At 50.7% G+C, this 17,134-nt stretch overlaps 2 protein-coding genes across 6 annotated transcripts; one reads left to right on the top strand and one right to left on the bottom strand.

Annotated features, from left to right (window-relative positions):
* Positions 1-707: 707 nt before the first annotated feature.
* On the bottom strand, positions 708-5,939 carry RPL22 (ribosomal protein L22). 2 transcript variants are annotated; one of them, XM_061566207.1, is made up of 4 exons: positions 5,830-5,939; positions 4,507-4,629; positions 1,791-1,989; positions 708-934 (listed from the first exon to the last, which is right to left on the bottom strand). In XM_061566207.1, the coding sequence occupies exons 1-4, from the start codon at positions 5,891-5,893 to the stop codon at positions 790-792; spliced, it is 531 nt and encodes a 176-aa protein (XP_061422191.1). In that variant the 5' UTR covers positions 5,894-5,939; the 3' UTR covers positions 708-789. The 2 variants fall into 2 exon arrangements, with proteins under 2 accessions (XP_061422191.1, XP_061422192.1); XM_061566208.1 differs by having other exon boundaries at positions 1,791-1,918; positions 5,830-5,916.
* Positions 5,940-6,426: 487 nt separating this feature from the next.
* On the top strand, positions 6,427-17,133 carry GPS2 (G protein pathway suppressor 2). Of its 4 annotated transcripts, none has more exons than XM_061566197.1 (13): positions 6,427-6,659; positions 8,699-8,825; positions 9,390-9,499; positions 10,985-11,092; positions 11,911-12,029; positions 12,754-12,830; positions 13,277-13,359; positions 13,679-13,856; positions 14,723-14,809; positions 15,453-15,532; positions 15,645-15,737; positions 15,879-15,941; positions 16,495-17,133. In XM_061566197.1, the coding sequence occupies exons 2-13, from the start codon at positions 8,732-8,734 to the stop codon at positions 16,624-16,626; spliced, it is 1,224 nt and encodes a 407-aa protein (XP_061422181.1). In that variant the 5' UTR covers positions 6,427-6,659; positions 8,699-8,731; the 3' UTR covers positions 16,627-17,133. The 4 variants fall into 4 exon arrangements, with proteins under 4 accessions (XP_061422181.1, XP_061422179.1, XP_061422182.1 ...); XM_061566195.1 differs by having other exon boundaries at positions 15,855-15,941; XM_061566196.1 differs by having other exon boundaries at positions 6,431-6,586; positions 15,855-15,941.
* The last annotated feature ends 1 nt before the right edge of the window (position 17,134 follows it).

Here is a 17,134-nt window from a genome sequence, read left to right as displayed (position 1 = left end):
GATTCATTAAGTGATGGCCATTGCGATTCAAGTCACCGTACACAATAATCCAAATTACCAAAAATCGGAATGCAATTGGAACAAGAATATTATTTAAGACCGACTACCTTGGGCGGGCTGCACATTAACAAATCTCGGTCACCTGCAGCAGCTAAGCAGGAGACCCTCAGTGACAGACGCGACTGAGTACAGCACTGAAGTTAGAAAGCATCGCAAAGTCAAAACCATCCCCCCTAAAGCCCTCGATTAGTGTGGCCAAGATGCCTGCAGTGACATGGGGAAATTTTCTAGTTAAAGACTCTTCTATGTGGCAGGCCTGATGTGGTGCAGGCTGTCGATCGACCACCCGATGCAAAGACAATGCCCACGTACGGCAGCACAACAGGCCAACAGGTGATGGCAACACGTGGCGCCACACCCAGCGCTGTGGCGTCATTCCACGGCCACCCCGTTGATGTGAATTAAGGCCGAGTTGACCTATGGAGGCCCAGGATCAATCATGTTACCACTTGCAACTGACGGCAATATTTCCAGCTTCGCGGCGCATGAACCACTGCACGTTGAACTTCTTTCGCACCATACATAGCCAACTGCGCTAAATCGTAGGTGCGGGCAAGGAAAACTAAACCGTATGTACTTAATAAACATCTTTCGCACCGTGGACAACCTCGCCCGATCAGGCAATCACAACACAAGACGGCTCCGTCTCAAACTCCACGAGTCATTTTTATTGGCATTGCGCGGCCAACAACCGGACAGCGAGCAGAACGAGGGGGGCACGCCCAGTGCTTAGTCCTCTTCGTCTTCCTCCTCCTCGTCCTGGTTGATCTGGAAGTAGCGCAGCTCGTAAGAGTCCTTGCTGGCGGCGACCACACGCAGCCAGTCCCGCAGGTTGTTCTTCTTCAGGTACTTCTTCGTCAGGTACTTGAGGTACCTGCAAGGTGTCGAGGGGCAGGATTGGGTACGTCACACATGCTGCCGGCGCCAAACAAACACAACGGACAACGCCGTGGGGACCTCGCGCACCGCGGTCGACCCATCGTGCACGCCTGGCTGTCAGACTGCTGCGCGGCTGTGCTACGATGTGGGCAAAGGAGGAGGGCCGTGCATCGAAGGTAATTGTATTTTAAGCTTCATACGCTCCACGTCTTCACCAACCAGTGCAGGTCAACTAACCCGCACGGTCACCCGCGTAGCGTGGCCCTCAGCCAGTGGTGGAATGACCAAACATGGCTTCATCTATATATATGAAAAAGGGAAACTTGTGAATGTGTCTGTTCAAAATGTTTACATACTTCCCAACATACAACAAACTTAAAATGTGGCATGTGGGGGCGCAATAATAGATCTATTTTGCACGGCAGGTGAGCGGTGACTTCACATCCGTGATGTCACCCGTATGTGGCAGCGTCACAGTGTGCCTGCTGATTCACGGCCTCCGTTTAGGCCGTGAATTAATCCAAAACAAGAATCCAAGTCTCGGGCGAAGCTGGGTAGTAAGGCTAGTGTTACTTATTTTAGGCAGTGACGGCACAAAGGCTATTGCCACTTGGCAAGGCCAGTGCTCTGAAATGGTAATTGATCCCCATAGAATTAAAACCCTGGGGTTAGACAATTATTTACAACTCCTCCCAGAGTAATTTAACTAACCAGCCTAATTCTGACCCTGTCGGGGAGGGGGGTAATTTCTATAGTAATATTTGTATCCTAGGGTTCAACAAATAAAGTATTCTAAGCCCAGGGTGCGAATGTCCATGTGGGTGTAAGTGGACAGTGCGCGCCCTCCTCACCGCTTGGAGAAGGGGATCTCGGAGGAGACGGTGATCTTGCTCTTGCTGCGCTCCACCGTCACGGCCGAGTGCTCGCTCACTTTGCCCGTCTTGCCGTCCACCTTGATGCGCTCCTTCAGGAACTGCTCCTGTTGCCCGTGACACAGCGCACCATGGGTGCTAGGGAAGAGCACCCTAGACTGGACTAGGGAAGGTGGCCCTAGTCCCACAGCCACGTTCAGTGCCGTGCGAATGACCCGCAACACACCAGGCCACCTCCACACCGCCATGCCAGGTCACCATGCAACGCCACACCAGGTCACCATGCAACGCCACACCAGGCCACTCCGCAACGCCACGCCAGGCCACTCCGCAACACCACACCACACCAGGCCACCCGCAACGCCACACCAGGCCACTCCGCAACGCCACACCAGGTCACACGCAACGCCACACCAGGTCACACGCAACGCCACACCAGGTCACACGCAACGCCACACCAGGTCACACGCAACGCCACACCAGGCCACTCCGCAACGCCACACCAGGTCACACGCAACGCCACACCAGGCCACTCCGCAACGCCACACCAGGTCACACGCAACGCCACACCAGGCCACTCCGCAACGCCACACCAGTTCACACGCAACGCCACACCAGGCCACTCCGCAACGCCACACCAGGCCACTCCGCAACGCCACACCAGGTCACACGCAACGCCACACCAGGTCACACGCAACGCCACACCAGGTCACACGCAACGCCACACCAGGCCACTCCGCAACACCACACCACACCAGGCCCCCCGCAACGCCACACCAGGCCACTCCGCAACGCCACACCAGGTCACACGCAACGCCACACCAGGCCACTCCGCAACGCCACACCAGGCCACCCGCAACGCCACACCAGGCCACTCCGCAACGCCACACCAGGTCACACGCAACGCCACACCAGGTCACACGCAACGCCACACCAGGTCACACGCAACGCCACACCAGGCCACTCCGCAACGCCACACCAGGCCACACGCAACGCCACACCAGGCCACTCCGCAACGCCACACCAGGCCACTCCGCAACGCCACACCAGGCCACTCCGCAACGCCACACCAGGCCACTCCGCAACTACACACCAGGCCACTCCGCAACGCCACACCACACCAGGCCACCCGCAACGCCACCCCAGGCCACTCCGCAACGCCACACCAGGTCACACGCAATGCCACACCAGGCCACTCCACAACGCCACACCAGGTCACACGCAACGCCACACCAGGCCACACGCAACGCCACACCAGGCCACTCCACAACGCCACACCAGGCCACCACGCACCGCCACACCAGGTCACACGCAACGCCACACCAGGCCACTCTACAACGCCACACCAGGTCACCACGCAACGCCACACCAGGCCACCCCGCAACCCTGGCAGCTGCTATAACTACTACACAAGGAACCCCCCCCAACAAAATTGATCTCTTTACATAATTTTATTGCAATTGTGCTACCAGTGACATCAAACTCAGCGGAACTTGCAGAACAGTATCACTGCGTGGTCGAGCATGGACCACAGGTGACAGAAATAGGTCTGAGATCTCTTCAAATCTCCACTTATCTACAGGAGAGAGCTGCTGCTGCACTCTGTTATGGATCTGTTCCATCACACATGGAAGGAAATAAAATAAAAATTCTCTCAGCTGAAATCGGCCCGACTAAATAGAAATCAAATGTAATTGAGTTTTTTACCGCAGTATTTTTTTTTACGAAACCGAGGTCATCAAATCATTACACAACCCGGTTTAATAACTGGCACTGAAATCCCGATTTTTAACCCAGGATTTTAGTGGAGTCTGCTCATTGCTCCGACCCAAACCAATCAACCACTTCAGGAGAAGTGTAATTTAATGTGGAGAGCCTTCAGCAAAGTTGAACTCAGCTATGAAAGTGTCTTAAAATGTTACTTAATCTAAATTACAAACATTAACACTTTATTATGGAGAATAACATTTATAGAAATGAATTTACTTTACTGTTTAGGTAAAGATTGTGTAATAACGTGAACCTCTTTGGGCTTTATTATGTTGTACAAAATTAAGATGCTTTTGTGCATTAGTTTGTTCGAGAAATAACCATGTTTCCTGTCCCCCTCTCTACCTTTAGTGTAACACACTACATGGGGTATGAATCTATGGAATGAACGAATATGCAGTAGCCCACAACCACCAATCAAGCAGCATGAACGTATATATGGTGCGCTTTAGAATCATCAATGAACGTGTACGTTCCGAATGTGTACGATGTAGATGGTGAACGTTCGTGGTTTAACAATAATTCCAATTTATAACTTGTACAGTATTCAATCACTCTCGAAGAGGACTCAGACGTGGAAGGAACCATTGGCAAGCAGGAAGGCAGCCATGCAATAGCCGGCACAATTAAAGTGTTTTACATGCGGGAGGAAACAGGAGTGCCCGGTGAGAATCCATGCGTGCGAGGGGGAAACGCTCTATCCCATAGAGATCGAAAAGGTGGAGTCCACGTTTTTGCTGTCACGCCTTCTCCTGGCGAGCCAGGGTCACGATTCCTCCACGCCAATGGGACGGAAGTTTCGCAACACGTGCGAGCCACCAAACCTTGCCCCCCCTCACCCAGTGTTGGATTACAGGCGTGAGCCGCCACCACCACCACTAGCCACCCGGCTGCCTGCGTGGAGGAGAGCAGTGTTCGGACTTACAAAGTTGGCCGAGTCCATGATGCCATCCTCCACGGGGTGTGTGCAGTCCAGCGTAAATTTCAGCACCAGCTTCTTCTTCTTGCCACCCTTGGTTTTCTGCACCCCTGGCTTCTTGTGAGAGCGCTGAATCAGAGGACCGAACGAGCATACACGTTAGGCACGTAATTATGAAAGGCCAAAAATTACTGTATTTAAAACATCAAGCCGTGTTAGGATTTAATCGAAATGCCCTTGCATCGACCACAAGACACATTATCAGTTTCCACGTGAACAATATCATGGCTGCACCGTGGGCCCATATACCTTATCAACTGCGATTTAATCGATTGCTTCGTTATTAGTCACATAAGAATGGCCCAAGTACTCTCTTCGTGAGGCAGAAGTGGGATAAAGTAAAGACTAAACACGATGCAGGGTGCCCGTGCCTCGGTCTTGCCTCGATACTCCACGGGCCTCGATGGCACCGGGACCATTTGGCCCGAAAAAAAAGGTTCAAAGCCACGTGGGTAAGCCGACACCACGAACTCGTCCAACTTAACTAGCACTTAGTTCAGCGACCGCACCTCCGATTAGCGCAGTTGGCTACGTACGGTGCGAGAGAAATTCAACATACTGTACATACAAAAAGTTTCCCTCAACTTAAAATGTCCATAACCAAACTCCGCCAAGCAATGTAAAGCAGCGTCACCTTCAAACGATCACTCAAGGCGCGCTGTACATGCGTAAGCACGGCCCTTAATCCACTGCTGCATGAGGGCCTTCCCGAGTCGCGCGGGTTATTCACAAGGCTTCGCCGGATTGGTACCTCGCGGACATAGAAGTACAGTACAGCGCAATGCGAGCTGCTGCATTGCCCTCTGCTGCCCTAAAACTTAACACGAAAGCGCGCCATCACAATCCGGTTGTGCGTGGTGGCATAGTGCCTCCATCGAGGCATTAACCATGCTCTGAGGCTTGGCGAGACCACCCGATTTAGTCAGCGGCCGCGTTGCCAATAAGCGGCTCCCAAATTACAAAGCGAAACTAATTCGAAGCCCCACATCGGAGAGCCTCGAAGGGCCCCGCGTCCACTGCCCGCGGAGCAGAGTGGAGCAACCTCGCCACACCGCGGTGCCACGCGGCCTACAGCCTGGGCCTACCACCTCCACTCGCATCAACCCCACGAGACGGGTCCCCCGCCGCCAACTCGCCCGGCCGCCTGCCCGGCCGCGTGAGGAATACTCTCCCGCTGGCTGTGCGAGCGAGTGCCGGGAGAGGCGGACGCGGGGGAAGAGAGAGGGAGACGACGCGAATTCTGGGACACCGCGGAGCGAGGAGACTCACTGCTGGCGCCATCTTCACCGGAGAGAGAGGGAGAGGGGAGGGGTGAGGGGGGTTCAGTGCGCATGCGCAGCGATCTGCCCCGGGTGGTTTAGCCCCTCCCCCCCCCAACATTCACTGGGAATGACGTCACGTCAGTGGGCGGATGACGTCACGCAGGTGAAGTCGGGTGGAATGACGTCATGTTTTAATTTGGTCGTGATTCTGTTGAGTTGGCAATTAACAAAATAACTCAGCACCCACGGTTTAAACCACACTGTGTGTGTCTTGAACGATAAAAAAACTTTATGATAGGCGACGTTTTGGGCAATGGCCCTTTACATTAAACTGTTGCTTTCCACAATGCCATAGATATGGAGTGTGAACTCAACCACAGCATTGCAATGGGGACCATTAAAAGGAGGAATGTAAAACATTTAATGGAATCTAAATGATTGGGCCCAGGAATTAATCACTTAATTAATTCCCCCCCCCCACCCGTTCCCCCTCCCCGAAGCTCCCTGGAGGTGAGTGAGTGACGTCACACAACCTCCACTTCTCGCGAGACTTTGCCTTCGGATAACAACGCAAAGACTCTCCCGAATCTCGCGAGAGTTGGAGGTTTGGTCGTAGTGGGGCTCAAGATACTCCCAAGATGGCGGAACGCGGAGGACGTTGAGACGAAGCGGCGGTTAAACAACAACAACATCAACAACTATCGGCAGCAGCAACAACAACAACAAACACGTACAGAGCAACGACAATCGTAAAGAACGTGGAGGTGAGGATAGGACTGACGAGGCGGGGAGAAAGGAGACATCGCGAATTGTGAGAGCGGCGACTCGGCTTGCCAGGTGAGGCCTACTCAAGGGCCGCGTCACTCAGCGCAACCGCCGACTAAGCTTAGACCCAGCAACAATATTGTAAACTTACACACAAGAACAACAACAATAACAGGCGCGATAAACTACTCATAACAGTGCGTAAAGTGGCCGCGCAATGCAGCAGTCGTGCTGCGTGAGTCAATGCATTAACTGTTAAGAAAATAACGTGTGTGCATCGTTATGTTATCATACGACACATTAATATCACTGTGTAACAACAAATATAAAAAAAATTTCGAAAGAACCAAAGAGTATAACAAAAATTGTTTCCTTTTCAATTGCTTATGCCTCAACAGTATAGAAAATGGTTAGTATTATTCACCACAAACTTTGCTTTTGTGTCCAGGACATAAAAGCAAAGTTAATCCGCTCCATTCATAACACTGTAACAAATGTATTATTGTATTGTTCCTGGGTAGTTAGTGTTATTTCCTCATTTATTATGCCTCAAAAGTACAGAAAATTGATATTATTCCCCACAAACTTTGCTTTTGTGACCAGGACAGTGATGTGAAATTTACCTATTTTAAATGAGAAAACGTGGCGTGCATTTGTGTCATTCCTTCACAATGTCCTGGTCACAAAAGCAAAGTTTGTGGGGAATAATAGCCATTTTCTATACTTTTGAGGCATAAGCAATTATAAAATAACACTCACTTCCCAGGAACAAAAATCGTGTTACATAGTGGAGTCGCGTTTGGTTTTTGTTTGTGTTTAAGATCGTTAACGATGACGAGCAGAGGGAGAAGGCCAGAAGGCAATGCCGGGGTTGCAAAGACATCTTGACCACCGGGAACGCGTTCAGTGATACGCGTTGGGAGTATTTGGCTGCTATAAATTTCCACATGATGATGATGATGAGCCAACTTCGTTGAGGCCAGGTCGCTTTCTTAAAAAGCGAATAGCTCATGGGCTTTACCTGGTGAAATTAAAAAAAAAGTTGTTTAGTCATTTGCTTATCTTTCCTATGCTTTGCACTCCTATCGTGTTTTAGTATTGGACATCTGAAAAGGAGCTTTAAATCTAATCGTTTTCCTCCAGTATAAATATTCTTATTCTGATATAGCTCAGAGTTAGTTGGCCCAGATAAAGCATTGATTTCACACCGAGTTATTTTGCGATGCAGCCTTGGCTTCCCTGAGCTGTGTTGGCTTCAAATCTGCTTACAATGATGACCTTTTGCCTAACGTGTAATCTGATTACTTTGAGATACGCGAACACAAATTGCAATCGGTTGACTTTGCATCATGCTCGCTCACGTGTATTCAAATTATTTTGAGCTGTGGGGGTAAACATGCAATACAATTACGTTGAGTTGTGCGTGACATGTCATCGGGTAACGATTGAGTTGTGCCGGCTAACACGTAACCTGTTTACCCCGTGCTATGTTACCTCATATGCTGTCTAATTCTGTTGATGTGTGCGTGTTTTACGTGCGAAATTATGCAGTTGAATCATGCTGGCAGACGTATATTGATTACTTTGAGCAATTATTGTTTGACATACATTTTAATTGCATTTAACGAAAGTATCTTTTTTATGCAATCGTATTTCTTTGATCATTACTAAACTTGTAATATATTTTGTTGATTTTAATTGCTTTGAGCTTTCGTAATTTTATATTTTTATCAGTCAATATGATAACATTGTGTATGCATGCATTTTGACTTGCATCTTGATTCAACTGAGCTATGCTTTACATGTAATCTGATTCACTGGAACTACGCTTGCAATATTAAAGAGGTGTTTGGCTTAACTTTCTATCTAACTTCATGGAGCTATGCTTGATTATCATTAAAATATGTTTGGAAGTCAGTCGTTGACGGTCATAGTGACGACAGAGAGACCTTACGATCATCAAGTGCCTGATGTGTTGGCTTTGCCACTTGTATTTTGGACATGGTGTGATGGTGAAACGAGCTACAGGAGTGTAGTTGCATTTAGCAGCTGCTTCTACCTGTGGTGGTGTTCACGTATACAATACGCGGGATTTCCCCATGGCGTGGCAGGACCCACACGGAGCCACGTACACCACTTCCAAGATGCCGGCCCTCCTGGAACGACCCAAGATGACCAAGACGATGGCCGTGGCGCTGCACAGGCACATCATGCGCGAACGGGAGCGCAAGCGCCAAGGTGAGTCATCACCCCTGCACCCTCCCACCCACCCCTGCACCCTCCCACCCACCCCTGCACCCTCCCACCCACCCCTGCACCCTCCCACCCACCCCTGCACCCTCCCACCCACCCCTGCACCCTCCCACCCACCCCTGCACCCTCCCACCCACCCCTGCACCCTCCCACCCACCCCTGCACCCTCCCACCCACCCCTGCACCCTCCCACCCACCCCTGCACCCTCCCACCCACCCCTGCACCCTCCCACCCACCCCTGCACCCTCCCACCCACCCCTGCACCCTCCCACCCACCCCTGCACCCTCCCACCCACCCCTGCACCCTCCCACCCACCCCTGCACCCTCCCACCCACCCCTGCACCCTCCCACCCACCCCTGCACCCTCCTACCCACCCACCACTGCACCCTTCCACCCACCACTCCTCGCCTCAAAAGCTAGAGCCCGGTGCCTTTCACCAAGTGGCTGACACCAGCACATGCATGCTTCCTTGTGCCTCCGCACCAATGTACCACTGGCGCCCAGTGCCAGCGCCCATTCCCAGGAACGTGTTGTGTGGTTTTTCAGAGGAAGAGGAGGCTGACAAGATCATGGAGCAGAAGATGAAGGAAGAGCAGCAGAGGCGGCGGAAGAAAGAGGAGGAAGAGCGCATGTCCCTGGAGGAGACGAGAGAGCAGGTGTGTGTCTGGCACGAGAGAGAGCGGGATGAGAGTTAGCGAATGAGCGGGCGAGTGAGCGAATGAGAGCGGGATGAGAGTTAGCGAATGAGAGGGGGAGTGAGCGAATGAGAGCGGGATGAGAGTTAGCGAATGAGAGGGGGAGTGAGCGAATGAGAGCGGAATGAGAGTTAGCGAATGAGAGGGAGAGTGAGCGAATGAGAGCGGGATGAGAGTTAGCGAATGAGAGCGGGATGAGAGTTAGCGAATGAGAGCGGGATGAGAGTTAGCGAATGAGAGGGGGAGTGAGCGTCCTGAAAGAGTGTTGATTCAGCCACAGTCAACTGGACTCGTTGTGCCCTGACCAAATGCATTTAATGCTTTAAAAATGTGTAAATCCTCTAATGTTATGCTATTGGCGTCGTGTAATAAGGTGAATAATCCATTTAGATAATCTAGCAGAGCAGTGCATGCAAGCTTTTGAGCGACTCGCTGAAATGGACATCACTGAACTACTTCTAAGATCCCTGTAAGTGGCCCTTGGTCCACATAGAGGGCAGCACCTTCCTTGCACGCTGCTGTGTGTTAGTTGCATGACTGACAAACTGATCGTTTTCATTTTCAGAGGTGTCATTCAGTCGGATTTAAAGTGTTTTTTTTTTCAGTCGATGACTGGCCCAAGATCATCAGCTCTCCACTTGAGAACCTAGTTTAATCTCATGGCTGCTGCCTGAATTGCATCCCAGGTCAAAGCAGTACCAGCTTGGTGTTCTGACCTCTAAGCCGCATGGCCACCTATGCATGTTTTTCATCATCACGCCGTTGTGAGTTGCTGGGTAACGTGAACGCCACGTTACACTGCACAGCATGAAACAGCAATGGGTGCATGCCACGTGATGCATGACATCACTTCTATTTTCACTGACGCATGATATGAGGGGTGCATGAGGCAGCTGCAATCTGTGCAGCAGAGAGGCATGCAACAATGTTACCTTTTATATGACCTCTTATGGATTGCGATAGTATGCTATCAAGCAATTTATTCAGTTAAATTTGGGTCGGCAGCTATTGAATCTCAAATACTGATACGCATGTGTCAGTGTATTAATGACTCGTTAAGCTCATGAAATAAGTTTTGAATCGCTTGTGTAAATTTTTTTCTTCGATTCATGAATTTTGGAAGGGATTCACGTGAACTGTTCAGCCACTAGAGGACATTACTATTCATCACAATATAAAAATAAACAATTGATTCCTGAATAAAATCGTGACCTGAATTGCGATGCGGGGAGTAAATTGTTACACCGCTACAACAATGTAAGCTGCCTGTTGTAATGGAGAGACTGACCAGATTTGTGAAACCGCACCTCCACAATGAGACTCACTCCCAAATAGAGCTGGGACAGTTGATTAATCGACTAAAATTGTAATCGACTACTTGTTTTGTGGTCGATTACCCGGGCTCCATTAAAACTGGCGGTCGCCCTGACATCCTGCCTCCCGAAGGAGGGAAACCCCCTACAAGCCACGCCCAGCGTGACACTGCTGATGATGCTGATGACGTCCCAAGCCCCGCCCACCACCTCCCGTCCAGCAGTACACGTGGGAACAGAGGTGATACTTTTCATTCAATTGTTTTCATTGTTACCTGATTGGTCGAGTGACTCAAACCGATAATCGGTAGAGTAATCAATTACTTAGATAATCAGAGAGCCCAGCTCTATACTCCAAATATATGCCTTAATGTGACGATGTTTTATCTGGGCCTCCCTTGTAACAGAGGAGATGGATCAGTGTTCTTTCAACCGATTGATGCTTGACACTGCTGACATACCACTAAGTGTTATGTAAGTGTTGGTGTAATAATGTTCTAAATATATCTGGGAGAACACCAATGTCTGGCCTGTTCCATATTATAATTAGTGTTGTGTATGTGGGAGGAATCTGGGGTGGGGAATAAAAACTCAAATGCCACGGGTTTAGCAACCCACTTTCTATAATGCCATATCCTGGCCACATTACGGGCCTAGCAGCTTTGGAAGTTTCACAAATCTGTGTGAGCCATGAGCCCTTGCCGCGGCCAAGGTGCTGGATTTCCTGTGTGCACCACCGTCCCCGGCTGTTGGTGTTAACACGATTAGCGTTAGGGCATGTAACGATTCACCCCTTCCCCAATTAAACAAATTCTCACCACTGGGACTCGCAATTCGATAATTTTGTGTGTTTTTGTGACTTCTACTTTATATCGTTTGTCTCATTTCTTGCGTCTTGTTCATAAAATATTTTTTAAATATAATTTCTATATAAATACATAAACAATCGATAATTATACGCACAATTTGATGCACGTACAGCGAGCACAACATTCAAGTTTATTGAGGTAATATGCGAATCGTGAGATGCCTAACGTCACGTCATTGCGGGAATTGTAGATCGCCAAACTGGAGGAGAAGCTGCAGGCCCTGCAGGATGAGAAGCACCAGCTCTTCCTGCAGCTCAAGAAGGTGCTCAATGAGGAGGACAAGCGGCGAGCCAAGATCAAGGAACAGAAGTGAGGGCCGCCCCTCCTGCCACAGCCTACACGCTGCGCACTATAAACTATATTTTATTTTAGCAGCTAAGCCCCATTGAGCTATATAGCTCCTTGTCAGAAGCGACCTTGCCACAAATGATCACTCAACGAAGTGGCTTATCACATGGAAATTTATAGCAGCCAAAAACTCTAAATGTGTGTCGTTCTAAACGTGGAGGGAAAAACCGGAGTACCTGGAGAAAAATCCACGCGATTACAGGGAGAACATGCAAACTCCAAATCCACAACAGGCATCAGGGCCGGGATCGAACCCATGACCTGTATACCAGGCGAGGTAGTTAATATCTCGCCACCGTGGCACACACACCACAGCATTAGTCCGTTGTTCACACGAGAAGAGTCCCAACTCTTCTCAAGAGGATTCTGCTTCGGATTCTGGGTCAATCCTGCACAAGGAAGCGGGCGACAATTCCATTGCGAGTTACATCTCGCTGCGTATTTACCAGCTGTCTGTGACTCGGCGGCAGAGCCAGCAGGTTGTGAGCTCATATCCTGGTTGTATGTATTTGTGTTTTGAACTTCTTTCGCACCGTACGTAGCCAAACTGTGCTAATCGGTAGGCGGGTTCACTGGGCCCATCGTCTCTCGGGGTTCGATGAAATGACCACTCCGGGGAAACCTCCGTGGCACTGTCTGTCGGCATTGCGCTTTTCTCACCGCGCCTCGTTCCCCCATTCCGCAGCGAGCTGGCGGCACTGAGCCAGCAGCCGTACCCAGCGGGCATGACGGTTCACCCTGGCTCGCACCTCATCATGCACGGTGAGTGGAACCAGCGACGCGACGTGGGATGCGCAGCTGTACGCGTTGTACCATCGCTGCAGTGAGCTGTTGTCGTGTGCAAGTGGAGAGCAGCAAGTGCATGAGCGCACGTGGTAGTCTGTTTGCACGTTTGTTTTGCATGACACGTGTTCCCGTTTGCATGTGTGTTTACACGTTCTTGTGTGTGTGCATGTGCTTGCGTATGCTTCTGTGCGTGTGTCCCCACGTTTGTGTGTGTGTTAAGTGCTCACTAACGGCACTTGACCCAACAGTCAGTACAGGCTATGGGGAGATCTTTGTGTGTTTTAATGTGTGTTTGCATGCGTACATGTGTTTTGTGTGGTTGTGTATTTGTTTGCACGTGTTTTTGCTTATGCGCTTGTGTTTACTTATGCACGCGTGTCTGTTTGCCTGCGAATTGCGTGTGTGTTGGCGCGTCTGTGCAGGAAGCCACATCTCACCAAGCCGAGCGCACGGGCTGCTGGGAGATCGGCCAAAGAACCAACTTTACAGCCACACCACCATCCCGGTACGGTACGGGCCGAGGAAGGTGCGCAACCCAAAAACTAAAGGGCTTTTATCCTGTATACACATGCCTTGGGTCGCCGAGGCTGTGCGTTCCAGGCTGTAAGACGCCGGGCTTCTCTTCACGAGCCATCACAGTCCAGCGTCGTTATTATGCTTTTCTATTGGACGCTAAACAATTTAAAGCGCGCGTCAATTTATCCGTTACCGTACATTCAAAACACCCGCACTCGGGGAGCCTAATTTACAGCATGAGACTGCTTGTGCTTTGCGAAGTGGCATTTGAGACGTTAAGTTTAAGTTATTGTTTTCCCCCAATGCAGGGAAGGGCCTACCCAAGCCAGACAACGTTTACGTCAAGCCAGCCCGAACACGCACATTTTCAAACGAGCCAATCGGGGCACAGCTCCTACGCCAGCAGCCAATCACAGCACAGCGTGCCCTACACGGGTGGGCAGGCTGTCCCTGCCACCTACCCAGCCGGCTCCCAGCCAATCAGAGGTGAGCGTGCGTGTGTTGTTACGCGTGTAATTGCAACAGTGTGTGTGCCTGTTACATCGGAGTGCAGTGTTGCCAATGTACGAAAGTACTCACGTTTGTACAATCATTTCGACCCTTGTCGTGTAATTGTGAGGGGCCAAAATATACGATATTTACTCATCGTACATTCCAACACACCCGCCCAGAGCATTCCTGCATTGGTTGCCTTGTGTTATGTAGAGGATATTGATTCTTGTTTGGAACTTAGCTTGAAGTAAAAAAAAATATTTGCCATTTGCGGCAAAATAATTGTATATTAAGGATGCATTGGCGTGGTTTTTTTCGTATGATAATTTTTCCAAGAAATACGATATAATCCTGGAGCTGAGAAACGACAATGAAATCTCCAGATGTGGCAACACTGCCGTTTCGCAAAGACCCCTTTCCTACCCATCCTGCCCTAACCCTTAAATCCTGGTTCATGAACAACTCAAGTAAAGCTCATTGTTTTGTTCGCTGGTAAACCTGTGCCTGAGCAAGGAAGGACCCGAGTTCGATTGCCTACTCTTGACACCTTTCTGTGTGGAGTTTGTACATTCTCCCCGTGTTCTATATGGGTTTACTCCGCATGCTCCGGTTTATTCCCAACGCTAAAAAGAACATCTACAATCACCTGCAAATTAGTAAATTGGCATCGCACAGCGGCAACATCGCTCTCGACTGTGCAAAATTATCGGGGAGGCTTTCCAAGGTAAACGCAGTCGTAAAACGAGAAGTAATAATGAGCGCACTTAACAGTGAGTGGAAGTTGCGATGGTCACGATAATATGAATGCTGAGCATCGAGCAAAAGTATTATTTTCCCTTCCCCCCCCCCCCCCATTGCAGGGGCGTCTGCCTTCCAGTCCTACCCTCCCTACGTGTCCCACCAGCAGACGGGATATACCGTGCACACCCAGTTCCCTCCCCAGCAAGGTGTGACCCTGCCTGCGCCTCTCGTAGCCACGCATGGGCGCACTCACTCGTTCGCTCATTCGCGCGCGGACTCAAGTACAGACACGCACAAACATCCCACGCACACTCGCACGCTCCACGACGAAGAGACTGCCCGTTGAGGTTTAACGGGGTGGCACGTTGGTAACGCTCGTGGCTCACATCGAGCAGGACCTGGGTTCAATTCCAGACTCGGTCGCATCTTCGCGTGTGGAGTTTGCATGTTCTCACCCGATTCTGCACGGGTTTCCTTGAGGTTCTCTGGTTTCCTCCCATGGCTAAAACAAAACATTCAATACAACTGGTATGGGGCAAACATCCCATTGCTGAGAAATGTACCTTCACATTTCTTAATTGGGTCTACACATAGCAGCAACATCGCCCTGTACTTGACAGGAACTTCCTGAAATGTCTTGAGACTTGGTGGTTTATGTTTTATCCCCGCCACTATTACCCTGGATAATGGAGAGTTGACTTGGTCGCGAGCGTAAGAAGCGATGCAACAGTACAGGCCGAGTGCCCAGTGCCTACACCGCGCACCCGACGCGCAAACGCCAGTGGCGATCATGACAACAGCGCCCCTGTGGCTGAGCCGTGTGTGCGTGTGTACGTGTGCGATGGGCAGGGTACCTAGCGCCAGCGACAAGCATGCCCCTGCAGAAGCAGCTGGAGCACGCCAACCAGCAGTCGGGATTCTCAGACGCGGTGAGCCAGCGCCAGCCACGTCCCCTTCTCGCCCATTTCCCATTTACCCGCGTTTGTGAGCGCACGTTCTCACGCGACTCCCCCCCCCCCCCCCCCCCCCGTCTGTGCGTAGGCGTCGCTGCGATCGCTGCACCCGCAGTCGATGCACGCAGGACAGACGCTGCTGCAGCCGACCCAGCTGCAGGTGTCCCTGCCGCCCGCCAAGGTGCAGTGCGCCCGTGAACACGCGCAAAAACTGCCGCTCTTGCATGAGGCGAGCTGCTTGCCCGTAAGAGGTGGTAATGAATGCGTGTGTGCGCGCATTGCTTTTTGTAATTTCCAGTCCGGCATGATTTACCCCCATCAGACGAGGCCCGCCTCTCCCGGGGCCTTCCAGCACAGCAGCACACCCCCACAGCCGTCGCACTCGGTGAGTCTCGGCATTGTGTACGCACACTAAGAGTTTGGCGGGATTGTGTTCATCGCATACACGAACATTCCACAATCTGACAGTCATATCAGGGCAACCCATAGCACCTGGGCCTGTCCCGTGACCTCCTGTTGGCAGCAAGCGTGAAAGCACACCTAGCCTGGCACGAGCGCTGTGGTAACACCACCGTCAGTTTGTAGTGAATGATGGCTGTTGCATGCACGAGAGAGCCTGCATGTGTGTGGGGAGTCGTGCAGTTAGAAGTCGTGCAGTTGTTCGCGCACTTTGCTACTCAGAAACCCGAGTTCGATTCCCGTCCGTGGCCATCACCAGTAACTGTTATATTGACCGGGTCTGGGTCTCCCCGAGCTGGAGACCTGGGTGTGGTGTGTAAACAGCACCACCAGGGAGATGGGCAGCCGGGCATGGTGCTGGCAACCTACAACGGCGTGTGCTGTGCTGGCTCTCACCAGTGCTCGCGAGCAGCACTTGCTTCTATCGTCTGTTAAGGCTATGGGGGGGGGGGGAATGTTTGTCTCGGTATGTTGGGCAGGCCACGTTCTCTCCGGCATCCCAGCAGCAACAACAACAGCAGCAGCAACAACAGCAGCAACAACAACAGCAGCAGCAGACCCAACGGCACCACTTCATCCAGCACGGCCAGACTCACCGCTACTACAAGTGAGCCACCAATCAACAAGCAGCAGCAGCAACCTCGAGAAACCGCTCCTCTCCGCCGACGGCCCCACCACAAGCTACGCCATCGGACCAGGGGGAAGGGGGGACAGTCATCGTCGCCAAAAATCCCACTCAATTTGCAAACGGATAAGTTAGGGGGTCGTTTTGTCTTTGGAAATGTGCGATTGCCAACCTTGCCCTGTAATTGACACCGACCCATCCCATGATGCAATCTTCAGTTTTTCTTTCGTAAGCAATTGTAAAAAACATTTTTACAGAAACTTTTTCAGGCTTTGGCAGCCGTTTACACAGTGGCTAAACTATGATTTTTACTGCATTAAAAATTTTAGTATTAAAGAGAACCTGTAAGATAGTGATGGCTTAGTTTGTAGCATTACCTTAGAAAGTACTTTTCTCTTAAGTTAATTTGAATCAATTTCCGTTTTGCTTTGTTGCAGAGCTGATTATATATCACCCACTTTATTGTGGACAAAAAATAAAACGTGCACAAGCTG

The sequence above is a fragment of the Lethenteron reissneri genome, chromosome 36 (genome assembly GCF_015708825.2).
Source record: "Lethenteron reissneri isolate LAM-NWPU_2019-01 chromosome 36, ASM1570882v1, whole genome shotgun sequence".
In the NCBI taxonomy this organism is placed as follows: domain Eukaryota; kingdom Metazoa; phylum Chordata; class Hyperoartia; order Petromyzontiformes; family Petromyzontidae; genus Lethenteron; species Lethenteron reissneri.
Note: the sequence above shows the minus strand (reverse complement) of the source record. Positions and strands in the feature narration are given on the sequence as shown.